General features: G+C 41.2%; 1 protein-coding gene across 1 annotated transcript in view; it reads right to left on the reverse strand.

Moving 5' to 3' along the window:
- Positions 1-2,747: 2,747 nt before the first annotated feature.
- creb3l2 (cAMP responsive element binding protein 3-like 2) overlaps positions 2,748-18,669 on the reverse strand; it is a 41,220-nt gene continuing 25,298 nt past the window's right edge. The window contains exons 2-12 of the mRNA XM_085436728.1: positions 12,828-13,071; positions 12,020-12,222; positions 11,839-11,917; positions 11,422-11,627; positions 10,954-11,100; positions 10,693-10,751; positions 10,323-10,391; positions 7,628-7,727; positions 7,273-7,402; positions 6,024-6,258; positions 2,748-4,737 (exon numbers count right to left, since the gene is read on the reverse strand). Of these exons, the coding sequence (XP_085292854.1) occupies positions 4,662-4,737; positions 6,024-6,258; positions 7,273-7,402; positions 7,628-7,727; positions 10,323-10,391; positions 10,693-10,751; positions 10,954-11,100; positions 11,422-11,627; positions 11,839-11,917; positions 12,020-12,222; positions 12,828-13,071 (1,548 nt within the window). The 3' untranslated portion in view covers positions 2,748-4,661. The remainder of the gene's footprint in view (positions 4,738-6,023; positions 6,259-7,272; positions 7,403-7,627; positions 7,728-10,322; positions 10,392-10,692; positions 10,752-10,953; positions 11,101-11,421; positions 11,628-11,838; positions 11,918-12,019; positions 12,223-12,827; positions 13,072-18,669) is intronic.

Consider the following 18,669-nt stretch of genomic DNA (forward strand, 5'->3'; position numbering starts at 1 on the left):
CGGTGTTACTGAGAGCTGCTATCATTGTCAGTGGTTGTAATGTTGATCACTTGTTTGGGGGTTTTCCCCTCTGTGCAGGGTTTGGCTTTCACGCAACACTCCAGGAGTGAAATTCACTTTTAAACTTGATGAGCGTTCTCCCATCAGGACTTGAAGGCAAAAACAATGCAGCAGCTTTCTCTGTGAGCCCCGATGAAAGGATTTTCATCCATAATTAACGAGTAGAGCGGCTGGAAACTTCTGCAATACTGAATCAAAGTGTGAAATCAGACCGCAGCTCCTTGTAGTTTGCACTAACTCTCTGCCACTAGCGTTTCATCAGATACCGTATTTCTGAGTCTGCTCTGATGTTTATATTGGTTTTATGGCAGCATGATTCACCATTGGTGGAGTGTTTAGTGGGATTCATTGTGGCTGCGTTGCTGTGAGACTAGAATGGAATGAGGCTGTGGGACTGCGTATTGTCTTGGAACTGTCAGAGCAATTCGCACTACTCATTATGAGACACTGCCGCTAATCTATTTCAGGATCTTTGTCATGATGGAGAAGATAAAATCTCCCCTATTGGCCAGCGTGTTAACCACAAGGCTCATTTGTGTCCTAATAGAGTTTGTGTCTAACGTAAATCAAAACACACTTTGAAGCTTTGACATTAGCAAGAAATTATGGTCACCAGCTTAGTTTTAATGTCTTTAATGTAGTCAAAGGAGCTTGCAAAGATATTGATATTACATAACCTACAGTTTATGCTGTTTTTTTTTTTAAATACAAACAAATGACCGCAAAAGATTAATGGAAACAAACAACAAAAGCTCATTTGTGCAGTCATAGCTGTGACAGTTTGGGTTTTATTAGCACTGCATCTTTACTGAGTGAGAAAATAATTCACAGGAATTAGCAAACATAAAAATTAAAATTTAAAAATTAAAGGCTGTTTTAAGCTTTAGCATTAAATGAATGTCTTTTCCCACAGACCTTCATGGATCTGTGTTGATCAAGTTCATTTTAAACTAATAACCTTTACTTAATAGAGTAAAGCCCTTGATTTTATACATAATATTTGTGGGGGTTTTTTCCAGATTGTGCCAAACTGATTTCGACTTTTTGAGACTTTTAGAGACTTTTAGAGAGTGAAATATCCATATTGGTACATAAGCCAGAATTCTTCATGTAGTCGGCTACAGAGGTTTTAGGACAAGGCTAAATTGACCCGCAGACAAGCTGCTGCTTGTTTGTGGGTCGATCAGCCTTCAGTTTTATCTTCACTAACTGAAAAGCTGCTCTGCTGGTTTGAGGTCAGGTCACTAATTTGTCAGTTGAAGAATATCTCATTTCTTTGCCCCGTGAAACTCTTGGGTTGTTTTTGCAGTTTGCTTCAGGTCATTGTCCATTTGCACTGTGAAACTGCAGCCAATCGGTTTGCAGGGTTTGACTGAATTTGAGCAGCGAGTACAGCCCTGTACACCCCACAGTTCAAGATGTTGCTGCTATCAGCTATCGCATCATCAATAAACTCTAACAACCTATCTTCGCTGGCATCCATATACACTCCGCCATGTTTGACAGATGATGTGCTTCAGATCACGAGCTTTTCTCCACCCATCATTCTGCTACACGTTCATCTTAGCTTCATCTGTTCAAAGGATGCTTTTATTGGGTTTTTTCCAGCTCTTGTAGATGGTTTCTTTTAAAGTCTGACCTTCTTGTTCTTGAGTCTAACCAGTGGTTTGCACCTTGTTGTAAACGCTCACACCTACCTCCTTGAGCGTGTTTCTGACTTGGTTATATTGATTTGTAAAGTTAGTTTCCTTAACCATAAATATTTCTTGCATCGTGCACTTTTCTTCTGTTGTCTTTTGCTGTTGCTGAGATGCCCAGTTGTTTTGAATGAACCAGATTGCTGCTTGATTGTTTGGCTACTCCTTCAGGCTCCTTCATGTGCACTGACATCTTGTTGGACCTCATGTTTAAAATATAACAATCAAAAGCCATAAAATGCAAATGCAACACTTTGAAATAGCTTCAAATGGAACAAATCTTTCATTTGTCATGAAATAACAGGGGGACAGGCCTCACCTGGTCATTAAACTGCTTGACAGTCAACTGTTCAATTATTTTTCAGCGTTTGATATGACTGTGTATAAAAATAATTGTCATTCCTAAACAATGAATGTAAAATATTTGGTTCAGATTGAATTAAAACGGAATGTCTGCACTTTATTCAAATCTTGATTATTTAATTGAAAATTCCTGGTGGTGGACAGAAAAAACTTACTAAAACTGTATCTTTGTGCAACTCACTATGGAGCTAAATAAGTGATGATACCTTTTCTTAATTACCACATCCATTCATTACTTTGTGTTTTATAAGTCAACTTCATTAAATCAGTAAATATTGTACAGCATACAGTAAATACTGAGTAAGTTACTGGCAATAGCCCAGAATTAGCATCAGCATCAGTCAACCAATATGTTAGTCTGGTTCTAGATTCGGTAATACGGCTGTGATCAAACTGGTTGAGGTGGTACAGAATATTTATACCATGCAAACACTTATCACAGCACACTTTCTGCAAGAGAGGTAAAACACAATGACTCTTGACTTAAAGGAATGACACCGTCGACATGAGAGACTGAAAAAGAACGAACAAATGAACACACAAACTCGTGAATATTATGCTTTTACTAAGGAAAATACTTTATTTGTTTGAAAGCATAAAGACAGAAAGGCTGGTTTTACACAGAAGCAGCGAGGAAATTCAATTTTATTTGGAAAAAAGTTTTCTGGCGTAACAAAAGGGCAGCGTGCTCATCTCGAGTCTCTGATGATCTTTCTGTTCTGGCAGTGAGAAATGTGTAAAGAGCGTCATTGAAAGCTGACAAATCCATTTCTTGATATTGACAAAGCTTCAAATGCATATTTTGGCTTTACAGTCTGTAGATTTGGTCAAAAACTGTTGTTTTTAATCCTGAGCTGTAAATTACCACGGGTTCTGGGGTTAACTTTAATTTAAAAAGCTTCTGTTACTGATTGGTATCATACAGCTGACGGCAGCAAAGCTCAGACATTTAAAACCTATGTGTAACACACTTGAGGTGGACAGTTAAGACACTTTAAAGTCACTGTGATCTGGAATTAAGCTAAACAGAAAGTCAGGACAAAGCCTGCGGCTAAGACGTCTTACGTTCATAATTTATCAACAGCACAGAGCCCAAAATAGAGTCAGAATGAATAATGGATTGGTTCACAAACTACAGATCCCAGACACATTTAGACGTTCTCATTTATTAACAACTCATATTTACAAAAATATAAACTTTTTTTTCCCCATTTCTCGAAAGAAATATTTTTGGCAAATGCTGTAAAATAGCTGTAAAAGACTCCTGGAGCTGACAGCTAAAGTGTGCAAGGCAAAAGTGTTGCAGGATTTAAGATAAAAACAAAAAAACATGATACAGAAACTGAATCCGTGGTTTCAACTTAAATGTCCAATCACATGCTGTTGTTTTTTTCTATTCCAATCTGATTTTACACCAAGAGTCTGATGAGATCGATACCATTCATAGCCACTTTCAGATGAGCTAAACTTTTCGAAGTATGCTAAAACCTCACTAGACAATGCTCAGCGCCAGAATGAGGCCAGCAGTGTCTAAACAGTAAATAAGAAGCAGTTAGCTTAGCTCAAGCTCAATATTAATCATGCAGGTATGACAGTGGTATCAATCATCTCAGTTAGCTCTTTGCATTTTGAGGTCAAATGGGCAAACGTGACCTATAAAGGAACAAAAATAAAATAATTTTGCAGGAAACCACGTCTCAAATATCAGCTTCTGACTGGCACACGGTGACTGTCGTACAAAAAGAACCGAAGACCAGCTAACGGGGTCCCCACGTGCCAAATATGAACGAGAATAACCCACTTCAGGTTGGGTTTGAACATTTCAGTCAGTATTTCCTTGAGGAAATAGAAAGAATGTGAGTGTAGATTGAATATATTGTTTTAACCCAGTCAAAAATGTTACACGAGTGCAGGAACCCCAAGCTAGGCCCTCGAAAAGAAAAAAAAAGAATATATAAAAAGAGTACAATAAAAATAAAAAGACAAAACACAGTATGAACACAAACAAGTATAAAAATGGGCTGTACGCATTACTGGAATGAAATAAAAACATTTAATAGCAATAAAGAGCAATAAATTTTGAAAAAAAAAACATCAACAAAAGCGTCTATAAATATAAACGGTTCTCATCAGTGTCCTGTAAAAAGCCTCACATGTCATATTTTAATATAATTACCCCTCGAATAAATGCCACACTCTCTTTGAAATTCTCTAAGTGTGATTTTTAAACACAGTGTCTCGAGCCGGATCAATTAAAACAACTACAACTGGTAAGTTGACTTGTGAAAAACTATTCAGTGCAACTTTAGTTCAGAAATTAAGGCAACCAGTGCCCCTCTACTCTTTTTTTATTCCTACCATTACAGTGTATCTGATTAAGCAGAGATGGCATTAAAAAGAATGACCTTAAAATATCAGCAGTGGAAGCTTCTATATGAGGTTTGCTCCAGGACACTGAACCATGCTCCAGAGAGGGGTCAAAGGTCATCGTGGGGAGTAAAGGAGGAAGGATTGGGGTTTTTTTTGGTGTGAATTTAAATCTCAGGAAGTCTCGTTGACTGTTCTCTCCAGCTCTATCACTTTACTTCTGCTCTCGTTCGTCCTCTGCTCCAGAGACCTGAGAGACACAGAACAACTGGATGAGATTCAGTTCACTACAATAAAGTCTTCTCTGTGTCAGGCTCAAAGGAAGCCAACATATAAGACGCCAAAACTCTGCTGCACCTCAGCAAACGCTTAACCATCCAAACATACAAAGATGGTCTATAACTAAGGCGGATGGGAGCCCCCGCAACAACAAACAAAAAATGTCAATTTTAACTTATATAGCACATTTCATTCTACCTAAACTCAATGCGCTTAACAGAAAATACAAACACAAAAACCTGTGTAGGTTTTCAGTGGCTTAAAGCAGTGAAAGCAGCACAATAATACATGAAAACACACACACACGGGTATTGAGTGTAGGTCTTTGTGAGCAGAAAGGCTCCGAGTCTGTTTTTGAATGTCAGCACAGATGATTGATCTCAGGTCAGCAGGCAGCTTGTTCCAAAGAACAGGACCACAGTCACTGAAGGCCCCCTCAGCACACTTGGGTCTGATTCTACGAACACTGAAAAGATCTGCACCTGATGACCTGAGGTGTCTGACTGGGTTATAAACAGCGCGGAGACGAAGGCCACACAACACAACCGCGCCGCTGGATTCAGACTTCTCCACTAAACTAAGATTAGTAAACAAAACTACAATAACCAAAACCCAACCTAAATATATTTAATGAACCAAAAGTGGGTTAGCAGCTGAGGACTAATGACCTGGCTTTATGTCAGACTGTTGAATAATGGTGGGCGGATCGATGTTTGGCTGTGCTAACCTGCCTGGATATAGAGGCTGATGTTAATTTTAACTTATATAGCACTTTCATTCTACCTAAACTCAATGTGCTTAGGGCAGGGATAGCTCAGTAGGTAGAGTGGTTGCCCCATGATCGGAAGGTCGGGCTTCGACTCCACTGATCGGCTACCCTGAGGTACCCCTGAGCAAGGTACCGTCCCTACACACTGCTCCTCGGGCGCTATGGCTGCCCACTGCTTCACTGGGTGAATGGGTTAAATGCAGAGGAGTAAGATTTGTGATTAAAACAAGACTCCCAGTGTGCTCAGAGGAGGTAGTGTTAGTTATTACAGGTCATGGTTATCTGCGTTTTCACGAGCATCATAATTAAAATTGTATCTATGGTAAATCTGTGAGAAAAGTGAGGTTTTAATCTTATCGAGAAAGTTAAAGTGGGTGAACTCTTTCTTTTGATCGAGTTCAGGTATTCTGTTTACTCCCAGTACCATCATCATCATCATCATCATCATCATCATCATCCGAGTACTCCTCATCGTGCTGTGTGTTTACCTGTGCAGGTGAAGGAGCAGGTTTTTTGACGTCTGTGTGTCGTTGCTTTTATTCCTGAAAGGTGGGTGTGTTTCCATCCTGGTGGGCTCAACCCCGAGTTTCTGCTGCTCTGAGCGGCGCCACGCTGCCATCACGACGGCTGGCGTGTCCTCCCATTGGTCGGGATATTCACCACCCAGGCCGAGGAGGTGCGGCTGTTCGTCTTCGAAAGTCGATAACAGACTCCTCGACTTAACTAAAAGTTGGGGATAAGTGCTTATTAGTGCCTAATTTTTGTGAGGAGAAAGTATGACTGTGTGGTGTCAGGAAAATCATTTTTAGTTCCACACTCACTCACACACCAGCCCACACACACTTTATAACTGTGTAGCACCACATGTTATTGTCTGCCTGGTGAAAAGACTGTGCAGCCTGTGGGTTTGTGTGTGTGAGTGTGTGTGCATGTGGGCAGGATGGGAGAGGAAACTGAAATTGATTGTTAAGAAAATTATATCTGGTTTCTCTTACAAAAGAAAAAGTGCGTGCATGTGGGAGGAAGCAGAGAGGATGCAGTGAAAGGTCAACGCCACTAATCAGTCTCTGTAGCTGTAGGAGGCATCTGATTAGCAGCAATGTTATAATGGACCACCAAAGTTTAATAGCTGGGAACTAATGATTCATTACAATGGAAACAGCAGGGCAGGTCACTTAAGCTGAAATGACCAGGAAAGGTGACTCGAACTGTGGGTGTGTGTCCACACTCGTCTCAGCTCCACACGCATGAATATACGGCTTCATACGGAAAATGCAAACATTTCTGTGTAATCAAAGTATCAGCGTAACCATGGTGATACTCTGCCTCTGAGAGCCGTTGGACAAATGTACAATTGTATGTTTTTGATGGAAGCAGGAAAAAGTCAGGAACACAAAATGCCATCAACTTTTCTAAAGTTCATCTGAGGTCATCTATCTGCCCTGCCAGCAAAAAGCTGTTTAGCAAACATCTTTGAAAAACATCTGGGGTATTTATTTGTGTTCATATTTTGCTGTTTTGTTCAGTTTTATTTTGTTTTCATGCAGAAAACCCGACTATGTCAAGTACAATATATTCATACTTTCCTCTCATATTTACATTAATATTTAACCGTCCCAACAATACTATATTTTTGCATTTACGTTAGGCATGTGATTAGGCTAAATCACGCTGTAACTACGCTGAGTAAGGTGTATTAAACATGTGTATAGAGTGCGGGTTGGTGAGTGTGACTACCTGTAGCTGTGTAGGACTCTTTGACATCCAGCTGTTTGGAAGCGAGGCCCGTTTCAGTGATGGTGGAGCGTGGCGTAAAGCTGCTGGGATAAAAACTCCCCGAAAACAGCGCGAAACACAACACAACCACCTACAGAGAGACAAACACAAAGAGAAGAAGAAGAAGAAGGGTGGAGAGAGGGGAGGGAGAGGCAAATAAATTATGAATCACACATAATGCTACGCTGCTAATGAACGATGGGAGCAGATGTTTCTAATTCAATATTTTAATCAATGTTTCATCAGCACAATCTCTGTTAATACACACACACACACACACACACACACACACACACACACACACACACACACGTACCATTAAGCATGATGATGTCTGGGTGCCAACCATCCTGCAGGACTTGGAAACTTTTCCTGCCACGGCTGCCTTGAGAGACTGCAGCTGCTGCAGGAGAGACCTGTGGAGAAACACACACACACACACACAGAGGTTACACACACACACCTGAGTGCATCGTGCATGCTTTTTTCACCATATAGACAATCTGCATTTAATGTATCGCGTAAAGACAGTGCAAACCATTACAGCTTAGCACAATAAAACACCTGCCTCACTTTACATTTCTTCCGACTCATTTTTGAACTCGGTGACCACAAAACACACCGACTCCTGGCTTAGAGTTGTTTGTGGGTCTGTGATCTGTGTGTCAACACTGAAGACTGCCTCGAACATTTTCTCAGTTTTGTCAAAGTGCTGGAAACGGCGTTCGCACCACGGGACACCAAAGTGTGAGCCCAGTTTCTAAAGCCTCTCTTTACAAAGTGGTAAGAGGGTTAGCTATACAAAAAAAACAAAAAAAACAACTACACAATGTGTCTAAGCTAGAACTCGTGACCAGAAACCAACAATAGAGCTAAAAACACACAACATAATACCTGACACGGCTAACCCAGTTAACCTCGATCCTTTAAATCTGTTGGTTTTCTATGATTATTTTTAAATTTCCTACCTTGATGTTTTTTGTCAGCTGTTTCTGTCTCTACACTCAGTGTAAGTGTAACTGAATGTAAGTGTGAAATGAAAGCAAACAGCTTAGAACGCACTGACATGACACGATCCATGAGATATTTTTAAAATAAAGCTTAAAATTTAATTTCTCAGGGGAGAAAGGATCAGCTTATCATTTCAGACACACAATGTCTATTCATTGAACAACCTTTCTCCATATTTTTTTTTAACTTTTGTTTCTTTATTAATTTTTTAACATGCAAAGACATTGTTAGTTGTTATGTGTGTGCTGATTTGTTCTGTTTTGTTTAGAAAAACAAAAAAACATTGTTGTAATCTGAACAGGTTTGCAGACTCTTCTGTACTGCCATCTCCAGGACTGAAAAATGAAGCCACTGTGGAAGCATCAGAAAGCTGCAGTTCCTCATCTGGCCACTTGAGGCCGACTTCCAAAGTGAGTCAGATCCCATAGACTTACATGTTAAAATGTCCATTTTACAGTAGTAATAAGCATGTTTTACAATTTGGGGTTCGATTGATAGTCTCCCTCCCCCACCCCCATCCCCATTCATTACCCCCACCATAAGTGCATGGTGGTGTTTTTATTTTATAAATATTATTTATCCAGATATTGGCTGCTGTGATTGACAGATAGGGGGAGCTGTAGTTGTGTACCGGGCCTCATATTTGCTAATCGGAGATGCTTAACTGTACCACTCTTCTTTGTTTGTGTTGTTTGAGCTTTTTTGAAAGAATTGCCTTAATGGCACTGAAAACAACAAGGTGGCAAGCTTCAAAATACAGAGTACAAACCCACTGGGTGACTTCATGGTGGCTTCCATCTTTTATATACAGTCTATAAAAGTTATGCAAACTCATTGAATTGTGCGCCCACACATTCTGCATGTTAATGTGAATGATATCGCAGTAAATTACATCAGCATCCTTATTGTAAAATCCAGAATTTGCACTTTAGTGAAGAATCTGCTGTTTATTTTTGCACAAGTCAAACATTTTTCTGAAATTTTTCTTTCTCGTTTGCTTCATTAAATAAGGAACTGAGCTTAACGACAACATAAGCTGGCTGTCCAGGTGTCCCAGAATAAAAAACACACACACACCACGCATGCAACTGGTTCATTAAGTTTTTGACACTGACAGCAAAGCCCACTTTAACCACTGAGTGCAAAACAAGCCCCAGAACAGCTGTGTTCCAGGCAGCTATACTTAACACAGTGCACTCAGTGGGTGCACGCACGGTTCATCCATGCATAACGAGAGCAAACAGCGCTGTCTATCTGATGCAGGGTGAGCATTTCACATTAAAATAGCCTCATGATTATGCATGGATGCAAAATTGCAGCTGAACACATCCACGGGGAGCTTTTGATTCAGCTCTATTTGCAAATAATAAAAGCGAGTCAGTGTTTCCCCACTCATTCTCCGTGCTTTTCTCAGCTGCACTGCGTGATATAAAAACAGATGCCTTTAGAGATTCACAAAGACAGAGGGAGAGGGAAAAAAAGCCAAATCCCCAAGGATGTGTTAAATCCAGCATGCGCCCAGGGAGGGACATTTTTAGGTGTGAACCCGTCCTCCCTCATGACTTTCCTGGTGTTTTGATTGTCACCATCCCAGAGTCTTTATGACACACTTGTCATCGCCTCTGTCGCTCACTCATCTGTGTCGCCACTGACAGAGGCTGAATCTGTAAAGAGCCCAAATAACTGGACTACCACCTCAGTTATCCTTTTGTTTTTGTGCTCGCGTTCTCTAATTCGGAAAAATTCCTCGTTGGAACTGCTGGAAGTGCTTCGTGAAGACAGTTTACTTACCTACCTTAGGCCAAAAGAGGAGGGAGAATTTGATGTTTGACCAATAGGGGCAATTTAAAAGCATCTTGCAGGAAATAATTAACTTCTATGTGGTAATTTTATATTTTTATGTAGTTTCAGAAGTTAAGGATCTAAAATGGGTCCGTTACTGTGCATTAAATCAATCCTATACGAGGTTAAGACTGTGAGTCCGTGTGTGCTGCTCTTACTTGTTTGTACACTCCAGAGTCTCCACTTTCCTGCGCAGCTCGCTGTTTTCGTTGGAGCAGGTCTCCACCCTGTGGTCAGACAGCAGTACTGCAGGGTCAGTGACTGAACGCCGTTCATTCATCAGCACCACTTTCTCCCTGTTCTGACTCTAGCGTGATTTATTTGTAGTTTAAGAACAGCTGCTTTCACTCTGCACACCTCGGTAATGCCGAGATTCACCCTGATGATGTTTGAATGTGGATACTTTAGATGACCTAGCATTTTTTCTAAAAGGGGACACTAAAGTTTATGCAGCATTAATAGCTGTTTGCTATTTGTAGTGATCCTGACATTGTTTTTCACATGAAAGAGGAAAAAAGAAGGACTTACTTCTTCTCCAGAGCATCCATGTACTCCTTCTTCTTCCTGCGACTCTCTTGAGCTGAAATCTGAGAGATGGTGAAGGAAACAGAATCAGAAAAAGTAGAAAAATCAGAAATTCGCCTGACATGACAAATATTTTCTTGTTTTTTGTTAACTATTTTGTTCTAACTTGCAGTAAACATATTCCTAGTCTTTTAGACTCTTTACGGATGATCACGGATGCTTGCTCAGATCATCCAAAATACGAACTGTGCTCTACATCGGCACCTTGTTCTTGATCTTCCTGCGGATCTTCTTAAGTGCCTTCTCCTCAGCTTTGGTGAGCGGGAGTTTGTTGGGAACAGGGTAACCTTCGGCCACCAGCGTGCGGCGCTCTTCCTCGGTCAGGATCAGCGGCCCAGAACCCTGCAGTTTCTACAGGAAACAACAAATAAACGTAAACATTGTTTACAACTTTGTAAAGAGGGAGGGTGTCTAAAAAATGCTTGTGAATTTTACACTATAACTTCTTTTTTGGCACGATAGTCTGCACATATACATTAGGTTGTAGAAGGGATGTGAAAGGAGTGGAAAAGGTGGAAAGTCCAGTAATATTCATGGATTGCAGAGCAAAAACAGCAGGAAAATTATGCAAAAAAACCCAGTTATTTTAATTACATCAGCTGGAAACACGTTACTCTGCTATTCTGCTCTCTTTGAGGTTTGATGGGCTTTTAAAATTTCCTTTAATCTTACATGAGGAGCGGTGAGCAGAGGCGAGTTGGAGAGGGAGGACGAAGCACCTCGTGGTGACACCTTCAGGCCAGCCTGGGATGGAGGGGGGCTGGTGGGGGATGTGGGGCAGGAGAGGCCAGGCAGGGCGTGAACGGGGCTTTGGCTGCCCTCTGAGTCACTGCTGTGGGAACTCGGGGGAGTGGGAGGCATCTGTAGAGACTCCAGACCTAAAACACAGCGGCTGGATTGTTAGCTATTCATTCAGTCTCAGAGAAAACAGAGAAAAATTATAAAAATTTAAATTTAGAAACCATTTTTGATGCTCAGGGGTTTTCAAACTCAGCTGTGAGGTATTTAAACAAATCACCAGCAGGGGTCCTCGTAGCACACCATTACAGAAGTGCAGCAAGTGGAAAGAGAGGAGAGGAAAGAACTGACCTTTTGGTGAGAGATTGAGGAACTGGTCCACTTCATGAGGCTCCAGTTTAATTTTAGGGCTGATTTTCTCCTCCTTTATCTTCAAACAGAGGAAAAGACAAACAGGAGGTGTTAAAATGTTACAAACATTAAAAAGAAGAAGAAAAGAGCACAAATATCTGATTTAACCATCGTTTCTCACCTTGATGACTTTGCTCTGGTTCACTGTGACCTGAACCGAGGTGGCAGCAGGGGCCAGGGCCGAACCCTCGGACGTTTGGGACCCCTCACTGGTGGCCAGAGAGAGGGAGAGCGTGGGGAGCAGGGAGGGAGTCTCACACAGGAGGCTCTCAATGGCTTCCTCCTGCTCCATAGGCCACTCGGCTGAATCGCCATCGGACTCAGCTGCAGAGGAGGCAAAGCGTGCTCCTGTTAGTGCTCTTTACCAATGAGATTAGATTAGATTAAGGTTTATCTACCACTGCACACAATAATACCAACACTTACCAACAACAGTAGCAGAGCAGCTCCATAAATATTACGGTAACGGGTAACAAATACTGGTTTATAGAGCATTAATGCTTCATTAGCAATCTTAACTTTTGAGTTTTAACTTTTGTTTAAAGTCCTTTCACAATAAAAGCTATAAAAGCCTTGATAAAGCAGATTTAGTGGTAAGATGCTGTTTGACTGTTTTCTGTCTTTTATTCTTTCTTCTTCTGATTCTAGTCTGATTCTCAGTGTGATGACGTGAGAATCAAAGCAGGGATTTTACATCACGAGCCACATATTTTGAATTTAAGTGGGCCAGACCAGCGAGACTCCACTTTCTCCCAGTGAAGTTCATTTTAACTACACTTTTAATCCCAGCGATAGGATTTGTATCAAAAAATAAAAAGTCTTTAAAACCAACAACTGTGATTAATAATCACTGTGAGCTTGAGGACAAGCACCCCGGTGCTTTTGATTGGTTGTCCTTTAAAGTCACAATCTTTGTGTTGGCATCTCACCTGCTTCGCTGCCGTGCTCTCCGGTCAGGTGTGACAGGGGTGACTGGGGTCGGCTGTCACCGCACAGCGAGTAGCTGTGCTCAGCGGTGATGTGGGGCGGAAGAGGGGAAGACGGGGACAGGTCGGCGTCGTCGTCTTCCTCCATGGACTCCACCGAGTCTCTCCCCCCGGAGAGGAAGGGGTCGCTGAGCAGCTGACCCAGCAAAGCATCCTGGGAGAGGTCGTCCAGCAGCTCGGAGAAGTGCTGCAGGGAGGAGAAATAAAGCACTATGAATTTTCAGAGGATGTTTAATTTGAACTCCTGTCACAGACATGCAGGAGGAATCAGACAGATAATTACATAAAGCCACATCGTCGGGAGCCTACGACCGTCAGTCTGTAATTACAGACTATTAAACTCTTTATTGGCACCTTGCCTTGAGGTTTCCCTCAGCTCTCCCTCAGAGAAGACTAAAGCAGCCAATCAAATACTCAAACCTCTCCCCCACTAATCACAGCTTCTCTTTCAGTGTGTGTTTGATTCTCAGTGTGGTGACACATTTACCAAACACATACAGAAGTTTGCAGACAAGCCCTCTTCCTCCCAGCCTTTGATCCCCCATCATCACATTCCTTATCTCTTAGGCAGGTGAGCATGTGTAGATCTCCCCCCTGTGATTGGCTGTTATGACTTTAATAAACAAAAGGCAGCCAAAGCAAAGTATGCTGGAGATTAGGCCTTCCTCTGCTCCTCTCAGCATGCAGAAAACATGCAGACTAGACCTCCAAGTTCAACAGTTTTGGTCCCCAAGACAAAGGAAAACAGAACATTGATGTCTTATCCTATCAGATAAACCCAAACATACTCAGTTTAAAGCAATAAACAGTAGATAAAACCATGAAGTCCTCACTTTGCAGTCGCTATTATACAACAAATGTTGTATAATGTTTCTAGAAAAACCACCAACCAGTTTATATCCGGTCTGTCCAGAAACACTACATGTACATGTATGAAGGGATAATTGAAGCAATTTAACAGAAATGGAAGTGTACACGGGTTCAAATATGGACGTCGATGCCAAGAAGCCACAAACTTTAAAAGGTGGATATCACCGATTCAAAAGTGAAATAGAATCACAATGTTCTGTTCTGAAGTTATTATACCATGTAGTTAAAGTGTTTTTGCAGAACATTTGCAGAACGTTATAATGTCGTTCATTTCTGAGTCGGTGCCAGGATTCAGAAAACATCATTCGTCCTGCTACAGCAGTCGCCGGCATGGAGGCAGTTATCGTTTCAGCCAAACTAAATTGTGAAATAAGATAAAACTGCATTACTTTCATTCAATATAAAATAAAGTAACTGGTAATAAAGTTACTGTAAGTCTGTTTGAATATAGTCTACCCTTGGTGCCTCTGTTTTGTTCCGCACTGAGCTCGGCTGGAAAAGCTCCCTCCTCCCCTCAGTTCTGCAGCACACTTACAGTGATATTCATCCACGCTCTACCCTTACTCACTCACTCACTCATAAATAAAAGCTATTTAAAGCAGTTTAATCTGGAAATAATCTTGTGTTTTTTAAGGTCTCCCATCCCCTGTCACAGTTATCGAGCCGGGCTATGAAAGCAGGCAGGCCTGATTTATATGTTAGCAAAACACTTATTCAATGCATAAAAATTGCTAAGAGGAAATTAAGATTACAAAGATTATGAAAAAATATAGGCCATTACTTTTATCATGTGTGCAGTTTTTCGTCCTTTTTAGATTGATTTATTAACTCGTCATATTCAGTTTGGGGGAAAAACTGGCAAAAAACATAAGTACCCGAGTAGGTGGGTAACTCTTTTCCTCTTGTGTTGCCTCCCGTGGGTAACGCTTGTTTCTCTTTTCTTTTCTGGAATTGGCACTAGGAGTACACAGGCATGTACAAACATGTGATTTATTTTGACAAACACGTCTTTTTCTTACTTTTAAATCCTAAATCCCCTGCAGTTTTGTCACTGATGAACTTCTGTACATGTTTATCTCCTTGTGGTGTTACTGTCTGCTACGCTTTCTATTTGAGATGTTTTATCGCTCTTATATATCATTGTATCATTCTTTTAAGAAACAGAAATGATGTACAGTTACCCTCAGGGATCGCATACATTTCAAACTCAAAGCTACATTTTTCCAGCCCTGTCCTCGCTTGAACTCGCTGCTTCAAAAACATTTGTGATGCAACTTCAAGTTCTGCTGGGACACAAAATAAGAAGCAGGTTTCCAATTGCAGTTTCAGCTACATGGGACTTGGCCAGTGTGAGAGAAGAAAACCATTTAAATTAGAGACACGTGAAGAGCAAGACGAGGAAAACAACCTATTACGACACCGATGGTTTGGACAAACTGTTATAAAACAACAAAACAGACAACAAAAAAAGATGTATACATGAATGAGAAGAGGGATAAAGAGAGAGTGAAATCAAGATGCAGGAAACGAGGAAAGAGGAGGAAGGTGGACGACCAAATGCCAAGCATGCGGCTTCGATTACAGTCTGAGAAAGAGAGAGCTTAACTTCTAGCATTTTCTCCCACATGCACAAACACAGAGGCTTGAGGACGGCCCTTATAGGGCAGCATACAGAGGTCATTTCACTGTGTGTGTGCGTGTGTGTGCGTGTGTGTGTGCGTGTGTGTGCGTGTGTGTGTGCAATGCAAACAGCGACAGCACACCGTGAATCTATTCAAGAGGGAAGACAAATATTTACACATTTATACACCCGTGGGTTCTATTTTAACCTCCAGAACAGCGCATATAAGTGGAAACAACCCATTATATCAACATATATTACTGTGTGTGTGTGTGTGTGTGTGTGTGTGTGTGTGTGTGTGTGTGTGTGTGTGTGAGAGAGAGAGAGAGAGAGAGAGAGAGAGAGAGAGAGAACGTGAACAACTGTGCGCACTGTAGACAAACATTTACAGCTTTACCCTCATTCCAGCATCTCCTGGCAGCAGCAGCATTACCAAGAGGCATCTTATTACTTTAAACCATTTTAAACAAGTAAACACATAAAACACTGACAGATCTGGGTGTTAATTACAGTAATAATAGTCATTTTAAATATAAATAATAATGATAACGCTACAGTTCAAAGACTATCCTCATTTCTATTTACAGCGATTTATATTTGGCGGTATGACTTTGTTCTGGGACCTCCCTGTGCTTGTATACCACGAGCAAGCAGCGAGAGTCAGAGTGTAAAAGCAGGCATCGCTGACAACATACATGACTTTGATAGAGTCAGAAAAACATGAAAAGAAAGATCTGGGGTTGAAGGTGGGTTGAAAAGTGGCTTGCAGATGCACAGCAACTGTAGTGAGGCTATATCTGCTGAACCAAGATTCCTAAAACATAGAAATTAAACTGTATTTTTGTACTTTTACACAAATTTTAGATTTGTATAGATTTTAGGATTATCATACTAAGAATTTTGACGATACGAGGTTCATTACCTTAAACATAATCACATCTAACATAGTAGCTTAAGCCATGTGACTGCGTTTATTTTAGCATAATGTCAGCATATTGCTTCCTACAAAAAAGTGTGTGTGTTTGTGTGAGACAGGGGGGTGACAAAGCATTAAAATCACATTAAGGACCGAAAAAAACAAAACCTAAAAAAACAGTGGGTGTGTTTTTTTAGCTTTCAGGGAGGAGGAGTAATTACATACGGAGCAAATCCATGTTTACAAGAGAAGGTCTGGTTTATGGGACATCTGATACCACCCCAATATCACAATGACACTGAAACAAACTAAATAAAATAAATAAATAAATAATCAGCTTTTATTGCCTTAAGTTTAGTTTAAAAAATATCAATAAAAAAACATAGAGGCTCAGAAACAAATATATCCTCTTTCTGGAGAACAGGAGATGGGAGAGGTCCAACTCCGCCTGCTTGAAAACAGAACCACACCAAAGGCACACAGTGAGGCTTTATGAGCTCCCTGTCATTTCTGCTGTGGGAGTTTGTGGTCATGGTTGTGTGTGAGACTGGGCTGCAGCATAGGTCACTGGCCGGGTGTAGCTCATCACGCACAACAGAAACCTCTTTGTCCCCTGCATCCCAACAGAGAGGTGTAATTTAGGGCTGGCTGTAACCCGACGCTCTCCAGCTGGGAAACAACCACGAGAGCTGAAGCCAAAATGGGAAAATTGGGAGATTACACTAGAACTAGAGCAAGAATCAGCAGGTTACTGACTCATCTGAGGGAGCAGGGGTGATAATAAAGAGGCTGCCCTCATATTTTTTATAATAATGTTTCTAATGTAACACGCAGAAACAAGCAGAGGACTCAGCTGACGGCGCAGATCGCAATCTTTTAATTGAAGTCGCGATGAAATCTGTCAGTGGAGGCGGAAATGAAGACAGATAATGTCTCGAGCTGTGATGAGACATCAGTGCCGTCCGCAGAAATTCCCTGTCATCCAAAGAGAGAGACAACACAGCCAGCAGCCGCACAATATTTTTCATATATCAGGATCACATCAAAGGAAACGGGGTGAAGACAAAGCACCAAACTGGGACACACGAGCTAGATAAACACTTTGGAGTTTGAGCTGTTTCAAATTGACTGTGACTGTGTTAGATTAATGCCAACAGGCTAAAGACTTTCTTCACTTTACACCAGAAGTGGCACGCAGACAGCACTGTGGAGACAGACCATAACACTGATATCTTTACAGCTGTTTACTTCACATATGGCTAGTGACCAGTCAGCGAACCCTCTGGCAACCACCTGTTGCTAAGGGAAAATGTGTACTCCTCTACCGGTTGGCAACATGTTGGTAGAATTTGCTGATATTGCTTTGCTAGTAGTTTGCTTGGAGGATGGCAACTTGTCTGAAAACAGTCACCAACTGCTTGCAGAATGAAACTGAGAAAAGTTCACCTTCAAAATAAAAGTTGTGCCTTACCGCTGCAACCAGAATCTTTCAAAGGGCGCAACTTTTACTTTGAAGGCAGAGATTCTGCATCTTGAGTTGCACTTTTTCAAGATTTGGCAAATAGCTGGCGAGTGTTTACAGAAATCGGCGTCTTCAGTGCAAACTACAGGAGATTGTAGCTTGTTGGTGACTAAAACAATCACAAGGAAGTTTTTGACCCAGCTCTATCTTTGTCAGCAACCATTTCCCAACCATCAGGGAAAAGCACATTTTTCCCTGATGTACTAAATATGTACTAAATAGGCATTCACTCATATGAAATTTGGCTCAGTTATGTGCTTTTGGTTTGAGTTACTACTTTACACCTCAGTAGCAACTGCTAGCATCAGTAGCAACTGCTAGCATGAGAGCTAACATAGCACAAAGAAAGCTAAACAGCAAAGCAGTTTGGCTTTTTAGAAACGTAAGAAAGTTTAAATCAAGCATAAAACGATAATCCCAGCATCTTCATCACAATGAGGAATATATCTTATTAATTTAATACTGAGTACCAGTAATGGCTGATACATGACTCCAAGACCAACTGAAAATGAGCCACAGCAACCCTACATCTAAATGTTAGAAAATAAAATAAAACCAGTGGGATTTAAGAAATATCCAGTCCACTGCACACTAGCCAGTTGCCAGGCAGAACAGCGAGCGGTAAGCCTCGACATCTGTGTTGATCACCGGTTAGCAGCTAATTTAACAGAGGGAGGAGAGGAATGTGCTTCCCTGTCTGTAATTCTTCTGTAAAGTACGATGTGCATCTGTTTTAACCCTTAATGAGCAGATCCTAAAGCTCGAGGAAAGTTTGATGATGTCCCCTCCTCCCCTTAAAGCCCAAACCAGATGCCTACAAACTATAAATCACACTAAAACCACACAGGCCCCACCG

This window comes from Copadichromis virginalis, linkage group LG17 (genome assembly GCF_057382275.1).
Source record: "Copadichromis virginalis isolate Kocher_CV1m ecotype Utaka linkage group LG17, C_Virginalis_male_GT1.1, whole genome shotgun sequence".
Lineage (NCBI taxonomy): Eukaryota > Metazoa > Chordata > Actinopteri > Cichliformes > Cichlidae > Copadichromis > Copadichromis virginalis.